Source organism: Atractosteus spatula, chromosome 5 (genome assembly GCF_055471065.1).
Source record: "Atractosteus spatula isolate fAtrSpa1 chromosome 5, fAtrSpa1.hap1, whole genome shotgun sequence".
Classification (NCBI taxonomy): domain Eukaryota; kingdom Metazoa; phylum Chordata; class Actinopteri; order Semionotiformes; family Lepisosteidae; genus Atractosteus; species Atractosteus spatula.
The window spans coordinates 24,235,996-24,248,378 of NC_142710.1; the positions used below are offsets into that span (position 1 = coordinate 24,235,996).

Here is a 12,383-nt window from a genome sequence, read left to right on the forward strand (position 1 = left end):
CAGAGATATAAAGCAAATCCAGAGACAAGATTGCCTTCACTAAAGGCTGTGGTTCTGATGGTGAATAACTCTTAACACCGTAGTTGAATTTCAAAATAATGCTATACAATCCCCTGAACTGTAGGTATTATGTGACACACTTCCACATTTTGCCCTCAAAACTACTGATTATTATGCAGGCAGAACTATTTTAAGCACAGTTACACTAGGGAATGCAATGTACACTTCTTTATAATTAGATTTAATCTTCTTATTATTAAAATATTTGTATATGAGTATTTATACAAACTGAGGTAAGAATTAAATTGTTCTCAATGAAGCTCACAGGACTATAATTTGCAACCCATAAATAATTCATTTTAAAAGTTGTATATAAAGCAGGTTAGATATTTTTTACAACCTGGAGGACAAGTTTGCATTTTGTTGCTTTGCAGTTTATTTTCAGTCAACTTTGTATTACCAGTTGTGGACAAAAAAACAAAGTATTCAGGGTTGGTTAAGGCTTGCTGTGACTACAAGACTGTGTAGACAAAGGAGAATTTAGGGCCAGAAGAGGTTGGTTTGAAAATTTTCAAATGTGGTTTAGCCTCTATAATGTAATTGTAACTATAGGAAATTAGGATAAGTGAAGCTAAGCCGAATGTTTCCAGAGCACCCATGGAAACTCACAGAAGAGAAGGGATATAACCATTTAACAAGATTTTAACTTTGACAAAACTCATTTCCAAGCACGAAAGGATGGCACCAGGGTTTAAAGCACCAGCAGTCTCTCTGCTGCTTTGTTCAAATGTCTTATAAAGCTGCAAGGTCAGGCCTGTACTGATTTAACAAGCCTTTAACTCCTGTGCCTTGAAAGGTAAAAATAAGAATCGCTGCGTGTGTACTCGAAAGCTAATAAAAGGGTGACTGCATTAGTATTCATTGACTGTATTAACAACTGTTTTGTGCATGAAGATGTATGCTATTTTAGCTTCAGGAATCTGGTCTGCTAATCCTAGACACTCCTCCATTTAATGTTATGTTTAATGCAATGAATTTTCCAGATTTTACATACTGTACTGTCTTTTTTAATACTAACACTTTTATTTGAAAAAACACATTAAACATGATAACATCATAATAATATATTTAAGAGGTTACTTCTTTTATTACATCAACAATGTTTAACAGAAGAAAGTAAAAAAAACGTCATAAATTGTATTTTGCCTAAACAGGGGAATTGAAACCCTCTTTCCTATATTTTTGTTATTTGCGTCTCATAAGAACAAAATGTATGAATAGCAAGGTCCTACTTTAGTCAATGACCATCAAAACCAAATGACAACCCAGTTTTTAAAAACATTTTAAATGTTTATCACCACATCATTCAGCCCCTTTCAAATGTTAATGTATGTAAACTATGCAGATTTTCTTTGGAAAGCAGGGATCCATTTGTCTCCTTGTGAAGAATCAAAGCTTTAGCAAACACTCCAGTAACATACGAAGAATCTTTCATCAAACCTTTTATAAAAAAACACAGCAACCATTTCCTGTGGCCTAAAGCAGAGGTTCTGTGTGAGGAGTACAGATGGGCTTGCGGGGAGGCGTGCACCTTTGTGAATTGTTAAATAAAATCTGCATACACTAACAGGATTTTGACAGTAATAACACTGCAGTAGAGATTCAAAGTGTGAGCATGGGGTGAACTTAATAAACAGCACTTATTGAATATTTTGTCGTGGAAACTATATTAGCTGAGAGCACTTCAGAATGCTAGCTAACAGTCTGAGGAGGTGCTTCACCGGTGTGGGAGTTTCAGAAGCTGCCAGCTTACTGTGTCTTCTTTTCACTGTAATATACTTTTTAAGATGTCCTATAACACAGTTTAATTTAATGTGATCCATATGAACACAAACTATAAACAGTTACTAATGCTATCGGATCTACACCAAATTTTGTTTGTCATTAATTTATGGTAGTTCACTTCTTTAATTCAGTTATAAATACCATAAAGTCAGTAAAAATACTGTCCTACCTAAAGCAAAGCTATGATGTCTATAGAAATCAGAACTTTATGTAGATGTGAGTTGTAACTCAAATGAAGTGTTTAAAACACTTTCAGGATTACTGTACATTTTATCATGTACATTCAGACATAGCAGTTACTGTAGATAATCTGTTTAAACAGTTAATCAGCTCTCTTATGTGAATACTCAACCATTATCAGGAACCACTATGTCCTGATGAGGTATGAAACAACCTGGAAACACAAGGTCTTTGGCAGGACTGAAAGTATGTAACAGCTTGCACCCTTAATGGGACAGCAGCCTATTGCAAACCCATGGAGAAAGGGACAACTGAGACCAGCCAATCAAACTTAGCCTGCATGTCTCTGGGTGGTGAGAAGAAATTCATGCAAACAGAGGACAACATGTAATCTCCAGTTCAGAACTTAACTTTGGACCCAAAAGTTGTGAGGTAGCAATGCCACCTGCCACTCCACAGTGAGGATAATATTAAGAATAAAAGTATGATACAGTAGCAAAAAAATCAGACATTATGAAAAAACTTAATTACTTACCTTATATACATTTCCTCCCTCTCTATTTCCTTGTAGAAGTTCTGAAACAATTAAAATGTTTTAGAAACAAATAATTTTATCCCTAAGAAAGCTTAGTCATTAACTGGTTAATGATACAACTATCAGAGAAATAACGTTTTAATAATGCCTTACAGTTCGTGAACTGAACTATAGTTAGGCTCTTTGAAGTACCCCTTCTATGAGTGTATATAAATATAGAAGAATAAACCATCTTTTCATTGAAACATTAACTGTTAGCCCTTCCATAAACAGGAGTAGAGCCCTTGTAAGATGCAGAGGAAGCAACAGGCATAACATAACAGGCATGAGAATAATCATATCAATAAGTATAATTATTGTATTTGGTGTAAGATGCATATACAAGTTGCTTTTTTTTCCAAATATAATAAGATGCTTGTAAGCAGGAACTTATTTAAGTAAGTTTACAACAAACAAATGTTACTATGTAGATAAACATTACGCTTGAAGATTAATTAAATAAACATCATCACTTGTATTTATGTGGCATGGTACTGCAGCAGACTACTTAATAACCCACAGACAGCTTAACTGGTTCCAGAGTGTTAGTTCTAGAATCATGGAGTGACAGTTTCATTAGTTACGCAAAGCTAGCTCTAGAACGGTGATGTGACAACTTGATTAGTCACACAAATATAGCTCTGGATTGCTGCTCTGACAAGCATTCTGGTTATAATTTACAAATCTTCAAAAATCTATATATCTGTGGCAGGTTAAAAACAGATTTGTTATGTATTTTTCTGTTGGAACAGAACAGTACCCAACACTGAAAATAGCTTTTAAGGGCTATAATCCAATTGCGTAGATGAAGGCATTTAAGGCATTTTCCATTCCTGGGTTTGCTGATGTCACTGACTATGTACTTTCATGGAACTTCTTCATAGTGCTACAGACATGAGGTTTTATACAGTATGACTCATTGAGGCAGCTTGAGCTTCAGAAATGAAACCAGTCCTCTTCTCTTTACTTACCCAACCCAAAAGGATTTCTGTACAATGATACACAGGTATTAAGATACCCTCATCAAGGGCCCGCAGAGCACAGTGACATCTCAATGGGAAGAATTACTTTAAACATGCATTATTATAACTGCTATTACTACTAGTAATGAAACATATACTGTAGCAGGACATTTGCATGGATACTGGAACACAGCCCATGGGCTCCTGAACTCACCAGTACATTGACAGTGCAACTCATACGGTTCTCTTTGTTCTCATCATGCATAATAGTTCTGTAGTCCAGCAGCCTTTCCAGGAGCCTGACGACCAGCGTGACGAAATTTTCTCCGCTCTTGGCGAGATACTTGTGTTTCCGGCAGTGCTCCAGGAGGCTGGGCAAAAGTGGTAAATATCGTTGTTATTTCAATAGAGATTATCAAAAAGAGCAAAACAAAACCCAGAGAAAAGGCTAAGACAAAACATACTGTTTCGTAAAAAAACCCTTTGGAGTCGTTAACATGTTTCAATTCTTTTTTTAAATTAAGAGCACAGAGAATACTGTATTGCAATTATTATTATCTTTTTCTGGATTCTGGCATAATCCCAGCAATTAATCACCACTTACATTTTCTGAAAAAGAACTTTGTATTGTTCGTCTCCTCTGCCTCCTTCCACTTCATGATCCAGCTTGGTGATGATCTCGTTTTCAAACTATAATTAAACAGAGCAAGCGTAAATAATCAGTGTGGCTAATTTTTCATTTCATTAGTATGACTTTAGTGGTTCACTGTTTGGTGGGAGATCAGTGTGCATTGCCTAATCACCCTTTTTCAGCCTGATTGACTTTAAGAGCTTGCTGGAGTTCATATTAATCTATTCATTATCGGTCTCAAGTATTTCAGAGCTCTTCATTTTGAGCTACTACAACAGCTTCATTTTATCTATAGGGGATTTGCCAGGACTGCATATAAAGAAGGGTAAAGAATATACTAAGTGGCACTTCTTCAGTTTTAAAGTTGTATTCCAGGAATAGGCCTGTGTGCATTGTTTCCAAAGTTAAGACTCATGATTCAACGAACTGATATTGATTGGATTTCTCCATTCTGGCTACATAAAAACTGTTTTACAGTTCTACACCAACCCAATCGGCACTGCCCCGATGATGTGCAATTGTATAACCAAGTAGCTGAGTGTCTGTTTTGTATAGAGGCAATGCAGTACTTAAGTAAGCTCTGTATTTCATGGTAGTGAGAGGCAGTAAAGACAATATGCCTTGCCTATTAAAAAGGTCAAGATAAAGTAAAATTGATCACTTTTAGCTGCACAGAATAAGAGCCTGGCTTCGGTTTAAATGAAGCAAGGTCTGACAGGCATATATAGCGCGTTACAAAGGATCCTCTTGCTTACGGTTAAAAGACTGCAATATCGGCAGTAAAGGAAGATGGACAGATTTTGGGAGCCAGCCATAAAACTATGGACTTGATTTAAACAACTTCGCTGAGCAAGTCTGGCAGGTTTACCAGACTGTAATGAGAACAGCCTGAGATTAACTTTTTTTTGTAAATGCTACTAACTAAACCAATACCAATGTCTGAAACAGATATTTATAACACTTTACTATTTTAATAGTACAACAGCAGGGAACAATCAGGCACTGCAGTATGCAGGGACACTAACAGCTTAACCTTAAATGAAGCTATTAGTGAACAATTCGGTGGACATAAATGTGTTTTATGGCAAATTGTCCTTACTTGAAAATCGCTGTGCTGTCAATTCCAATTATGAAGGTCAAAATCATACTTCCCTTTTACACATGCTTCAATAAGGGAAGCCTTGTGAATACCCATCTTTATTATTACATCACACATCTGTTGTGGAAACTCAGCCAGATTCCTGTTCTTGTCATTTAACTAATAATGTAGGCTAATTACATTTCTTGCATATTAGTAACACAAGAAGCAACTGTTTAATCACCTTATCTTAGACTGCTTTTGCTTCTCTGTCCAATATAGATTGTAGCTGCTTCAACATTAACAGTAAAACAAGTACTTCTGTGCAAGTCACACATTCGTGCAGCACAAACAGGAGAGGAACAGGCCTAAAAGTTTTTTGCAGGTAATTTATTTTGCGTAGTTTTGTGATTTTCTGAAATTTTGGCAAAAATAAATTAGCTATTTCTCCTGGAACTTGTGTCTGGTCGCCTTTATATGACCCAAGACCCATGACTTTTTCCCTAGGTTTTTTCCTCCCAGCGTCATTCTTCTTGGGTATTTTGCCTCCTCAGGTGCAACAGCTTTGTACAAAGCAGGTAGGCAGTCAGAAGTTCATGTTTTACTGTAACAGGGTAACAGATAAATGGAAGGCTTTAACTACCATATTACATTTAGAAGCTGATGTGAAAGGCACAGGTTTCTTCATTATAATTAATGTGGTTTGTGCAATATGAACATAGCTAGCCTATCTGTAGCTATCCTTTCTCACTGCTGTCTGGTGTACACAATAATATAATACATAGAACAAACTAGCAGATCTGCATTAAATTAAAAGAAATTTAATTCTTCTAATTGTTCACTCGTGTTTTTCTTCACCTCCACATAAAAAAATTTAAGAAATGGTAGAAAATGTCAAACTAAACCTGAACCCCTTTTATTTACTTTTTACTGCGTTAATAAAGATAGTACTTTGATATAGGAGTTTAAGGTTTTTTAATAAATTGACAAAAAGCAAAACCCATATGAGGCCACTGCAGTGTGTGGTTTGCAGGATGATTGGTTTTCAGGATGGAGTGGTCCAGGGAGAGTTCATATGTGAACACGGTCAACTAGTTGTGTGCATGTTGAGTTCAAGTTCTGTGGACTTGAGAATCAGCCTGTTGACATACTGCACAATTCAGATTTCATAGAGTTACAGTAAGTAGCTGACATACCCTATAGGGAGACTGTGTGCACATCACGAGCTAGAGGGCAGGAGTCTTCAGACCAGAAAGGGAGAGATTGGAGGGTGTCAGGCCACAGTGGGATGGCAGCCCCAGAGCTTGCTGTGACCGATTGCTTCCCAGTCTTACTGTAGATGAATCTGTGTACTGATAGCCTTGAGGAAACTGGGAGGACTGCTGAACCCCAGGGTCCCAAGGACCCCTCTCCTTCTAGTAAGATGTAGCTAGTGACAATGGGGGGACTCATTTATTAGATGTATAAACAGTGTATTGTGCATGAGAGACAGGGAGTCTCATACTGTATGGTTCCTGGTGCCCAGGTTGCACTCAAATGACCAGGCTCCTGGCCAGAGCCGGGTTGAATCCACTTGTCATGGTCCATGTTGGACAAATACGAGAAAAGGCAGAGTGACTTTTCTGCATGACAAATTTAAAATTTGAGCCTTTATGTTTATGAGCAGAATGTCAACAGTGGTGTTTTTAGGTGATCTACTGGTGTCGCGTGCAAGCCCAGAGTAGTGAGAGAAAGAATGGAGATTTAACAAGGAGTTAAACAACTGGTGCAGATAAGAGGGTTTTAGGTTTATGGTGCATTGAGGGTTCAACGTACCATACAACGTACCATACAAGCAGGACAAGTTGCACTTAAACTAGATAGGTATTGTATGTATTGGAGACATCCATGGCTAGAGCAGTTGAGGATAATTTAAACTGGGAAACTGTGGGACAGGAAACTTAAAACAAGCCTGTTCTGGTAGATTCAAAATACTTATCCGTTCTTAAAGGCTTATACATCAATGCTGAATAGGGGTGAAAGGATCAATCGGCTATAGATCGGAATCGTCCGATTTCCGTTCTAAGTATGTGATTGCCGATGTTCCTTTTACTTGGCCGATACTGAGAGCCGATTTATGGCGCAAAATATTTGAGCCAAAGTTTCGCTGTGTGTCTTGGAATGAAAACGTCATCCGTCAGTATATGGCAGTTTTTTTAAATATCTGATCTGGATCAAGCCAATGCTATTTGCAATGTTTGTAAAAGTAATGTGTCTGATGTGGGGGGAGCAACACAAAGATTTTTAATACAACTAACCTGATACGACACTTAAGAGCACATCACCCGACTGAATACAGTGAGCAGCAGAAACTATAAGAGCTAGCAAAGACAGATAAAGCTACACCGACATTAAGACAACCGTCAGTGCAGGCGACATTTGAGAGATACCAAATGTACAGAAGCAATAGCCCAAAAGCAAAAGGAATCACAACCAAAATCATATAATTTATTGTGTTAGATAACCAACCATTTTATGTTGTTGAAGATGTAGGATTCTGCCGCTTGATATCTCACCTAGAGCCGTGCTATGCCATTCCCGGTCAGAAATACTTTTCAGATTATGGCTTTCGGTCATCTTTATTAGATAAAAGAAATGTTAGACCGCAGCTTGTTACTTCATGTGAGTTGGTTGCAACAATCGTTGTCTTACTTGTTAATAAAACAATTTTAGCTTATACCATCTTTTGTGTCTTTGGCTGGATAATATCCCACCAACCACCCCCCACCCCGGATCGCATCGGTATTGGCCGATCCTGCTGACAGAAAATCGGCAATTGGTATGGGCCTCACAAAACATTGATCGGTCCATCTCTAATGCTGAAAGCATAGGAAATAAACCAGAAGTTGAGATTACTGCACTAAATGGAAACTATGTCATTATATAATTAACTGAAACAGTTACATGGTGATGGCGGGTATAAATAAAACTAAGAGGAACACACTTTTTCAGAAAAGCACACAGGACTGAAGAGGTGATGGTAAGTAGATACACAAAAACATCCTGCAAGTAACGGTGTGTGGACACTTTAGAACATCAGAAAAAAGTGGGATATTGTGATGCGGAATACAGGAGCTGAAATGGAGATTACTTGAAATGATTAATGATTGCTTCGTAACCCAGTTTGTAAAGGAACCTACTTGGCATGACTCTCTTATTGACCTAATCTTTTCAAACAACCAGCCTATAATTAAGGGAAGAGATATGATAGAACCACTGGGAAATTGAGACCATAATATGGTATCTTTCAATGTATACTTCAATTAGAGTTTATAATTTTAGAAAAAAAACAAGCTATGAAAGAATGAGGCAGAGCTTAGAAGCAGGGAAACAGGAACAGATAAAGAGTCAAAAAAATAAGGGTGGTTATATTTCAAATACAATATTAAAGGCTCCAAACAAATTCATTCTTAATACAATGAAGTCTAAGTCATGCAAAATGTGGCTTAAATTGTTTAATTGAGATATTAAGAAAAAAGAAGGAAGAGAGAATTCTACAGTATAAAAAGATATTGAGACAGAAAATAGCTGACAGAGCAATGGAAACAGCTGAAAAATTACAATGAGAATTGCCAAGAGGGAGACCAAAAAGAATATTGTAAAACAGAAGCAAAAAAATAAGCATACAACAGTAGAATAACAGTATAATAGGAGTAAATACTATGCAAGATAACAGGAGATTAATAATAAAAGGTGATAAAGATACAGTTATCAAGCAACTGTAAATCAATCAATTAAAGTTATAATATTAGCATAAACGATACTGGGGTTCTAGAGGTTAAAAACAAAATGAAGGTATTTTCCAAGTCATACTTAAAGGGTAACAGCTGTTCCAGTTTCTCGAAACAGTTATTAAATCTCTGTAACAAAATAAATTAATTGTCTTTATAAAAAAATCACCAAATTGGAATTAAGCATAAAATCATTAACTTTGTGAAAATACTGTAAATACTCTCCATGTTGACGCAACTTGCATTCGAGTTCCCACGGATTGGGAGCCCTTCCTGCTCACTAGTCTCTGTAAAGACTAATGTAATGTGACAGATGAGTATATGAGCAAATAAATACAGGTTGTGGAGCAAATATTTAATTACAGAAATGTTCCAGCGTGATCTGCATGAGTTAACAAGTAAGTAGTATTTGTCGGTAAAACCATCTCGAAATCGAAACCAATATTTCTCTTGGTATACACAAGCCTGCTAGTTTACAATGTCATAGTGCCACACATGTCACTGGAATTTTCGTTGTTTCGTTCTGAATCACAGAATATGGCTGTGCACAAACCTGGAAAATTAGTCTATTTTGTGATGTACAGTAAATTGGTGGTTTTACAAGCTTCTGTGTACATTTTACTGTTACTGTGGTGATTAAAGAATCCACAAAAACTGAACCAGGAAACTACAGACCAATCAGTCTTCTGCTGCTGGTAAAGTTATATATAAATGCCAGAGCTAACTTAGAAGAACACTTAGAAAATAAGCATATTTTAAGAGACAGCCAACATGCATTTGGAGGAAAAAAAATCACAATAAACTGAGCCTTACTCTTAATTTTCGCAATAAGTAATGTATTTAAATTTAGTACAGTAGTTATATCAAAGTCCTCTTAAAAATACCACGATGAATACTACAACTGTACATAAATCACTATAGGTAATGGGCACAAATATAATGATGTAGGTCCCGCCAGCTTTCTAAAAATGCGATTATACCAGAACAAACCATCTGCAATGACTCAATGGAAAAGGCCATGAATCATATTATGCAAGATGTGTTAAGTGAATTACAAAGGCAGCAGGCTTAAGAGCTTCCTTAGGAGAATGAGGCATTATTTCAGCATTTTACTGTACAGCTTTCTTATTACCTTGTCTTGTGACACATACTGTATGTACAGAATTTATGCAGGAAACATTTGGGTGTGAACATCTGATGGTTTCCATTTGTGGAAACTGAAATGCCAGCTATGTTAGTATCAGGGAGTTTTGAAATTGTTAATTTCTGAAATGAGTATTTGTGTAAACAAATTTCAAATATCATAGTATGGGGTACTATTTCTCAGATGTTTGAATTATGACCCTAAAAACTAAAACTTTTTAGAAGTTGAAACAGAAAAAAAAATAAAGGTAAAATAAAAAAACAACATATGGTGTAAGTAAGGCTTAAGGAAGTGCACAAAAACTTTTGAAATGTTTATGTCTGAAGCCCTGTGATGGTGATCTTGAGTAATAAAAAACATCAAAGGGACTGACCCGCTGAAAGCTCCGGGTGAAATGGAACTCGCACTGCATCATGTCGAAGAAGATGGGGATGGTGGCCTTGCGTAGCTCAATCTCGGGAACCAGAGTCATTTCCAGTATGGGGCCGACCATCTCTGGGATAAATTTAATCTTGTGTGGACCTTTCATGCACAAAATCAGGTAAAGAGGAACACATTAAAACGGGGGTGAACACTGAACAATCACAAACATGAATCAAATGACCACATCAAAATTCTCTAGCAGGTTGGATGGTTTTCTAAAGTTGATATACTAGGTGCCAGAAAACACTACCAAGATTACATTCTTTCATTTGATACATGAAAATTGTGTACAGGCAGACACAAGTGGATTACTTGATATACCCAACTGCCCTCCACGAACTGACTCGGGACACTGATTTCTCTTTCCCAGTCCATGTCACTCTTCAAGTTGAGGACTGCATATTCCCAACACAATAAAGGAACTGAAGAATAAGCACAGTGCAAACTAAGGAGACAATGCTAAGTGTATCAGCACATCCAATTTTCAATTCAATTTTACTTTCAGTGCAGTACGCTGATCCCTGAAGTCTATAATTGGTGAAGACTTATTTAATTATTTTCATTACTTCAATTCTTAATAATCATGTACCCCAATTCATTATTCAGGCAAGCAATTTATATATTTTTTTTCCTAAGGTTCTTTGCAAAAAAAAAATACTACAATGGGTATACAGTATGTAGATCCTAGAAACAATTTGGAAAGTTAGGTTTATACCTTGTATTGTAGCAGCACAAAAATTAACAGGAGGTCTTTCTAGGTTGAGCACAGCCTGCAATAACTGGATGTCATTTAACCTATTGCCTGCTGGCTATAAAGAGAAATCAGAGTCTCATCAGTTTGAATCCCAGGCTGGCTATTAGAAAACTCAGACATGTAACATTCTAAACAATCAAAGGAGGTCAATTTTTTAGGTAATGTTCCGTCAACATTAAGATCAGTCCATCCAGATGAAATACTTTCGAAACAATCACATGCATGGATAACTTCATTAGATTTCATTACCGTGCAGTGGATCTGCATGATGGTCTTTGCCTGTACAAATTCCCAGTGTCCCTGCCTGTTTGTGAAACCATCCCTAGTTCTTGTAGTATCATTGATGTGAGTCACAGTGGAAAAGTTACCTGAAAGCCCTCATGACTTGCGCTGATCAATCCATTGAGTTTATTTTTAATTCTCTGCTTCTGTTTTTTATTAACAGATGCATACAGGATTTAAAAAACACCACATGAACTACTGTGTCCACGACAATGAAAATAATAAAGTGTCATGATACCATTCAAAAGTATATTTATAGAAGTGCAAGCACTCTGATGACAAAAATTGCAATTATTGAGGAGACTCTATTAAAAAGGTGTATCTAATAACACTTCAAATGAATCTTTCATCAGTTCTCTGCTGTGGTTTTAGCACCCATCATGGTGTTAGGTTATAAAAGAGAAAACCATTTTCTCAGCTTCATCTACATTGAAAGTAATTGGCTTACTACTGTGCTTAAAAGTACATACATTCTCTGTGCTTTTTTTAATAACATTGATTAGTAAGAAAACAGAACACTGTAAAGTACTGTACATTTCAAAACAGATTAACAATTATAATTTACACATTTCTATATGGTATCCATATAATTAGGATTTAGAAAATTCCACTTGTTTCGTTAGGTCTAATTATACATGACCTCCTGGTAATATGAGCATTTCTTATATATTGTTCAGTTGTTTGCGTTTGCACTGCTGGAAATAACAAATAAGATTATTAACCCATGGACGTAAAACTGC

At 36.5% G+C, this 12,383-nt stretch overlaps 1 protein-coding gene across 2 annotated transcripts in view; it reads right to left on the bottom strand.

The window, feature by feature from the left end:
* dock1 (dedicator of cytokinesis 1) overlaps positions 1-12,383 on the bottom strand; it is a 311,516-nt gene that overhangs the window by 50,259 nt on the left and 248,874 nt on the right. For both annotated transcript variants that reach the window (XM_088915927.1, XM_088915925.1), the window contains exons 33-36: positions 10,558-10,706; positions 4,166-4,251; positions 3,776-3,932; positions 2,561-2,601 (exon numbers count right to left, since the gene is read on the bottom strand). In XM_088915927.1, coding sequence (XP_088772053.1) covers positions 2,561-2,601; positions 3,776-3,932; positions 4,166-4,251; positions 10,558-10,706 — 433 coding nt within the window. The remainder of the gene's footprint in view (positions 1-2,560; positions 2,602-3,775; positions 3,933-4,165; positions 4,252-10,557; positions 10,707-12,383) is intronic.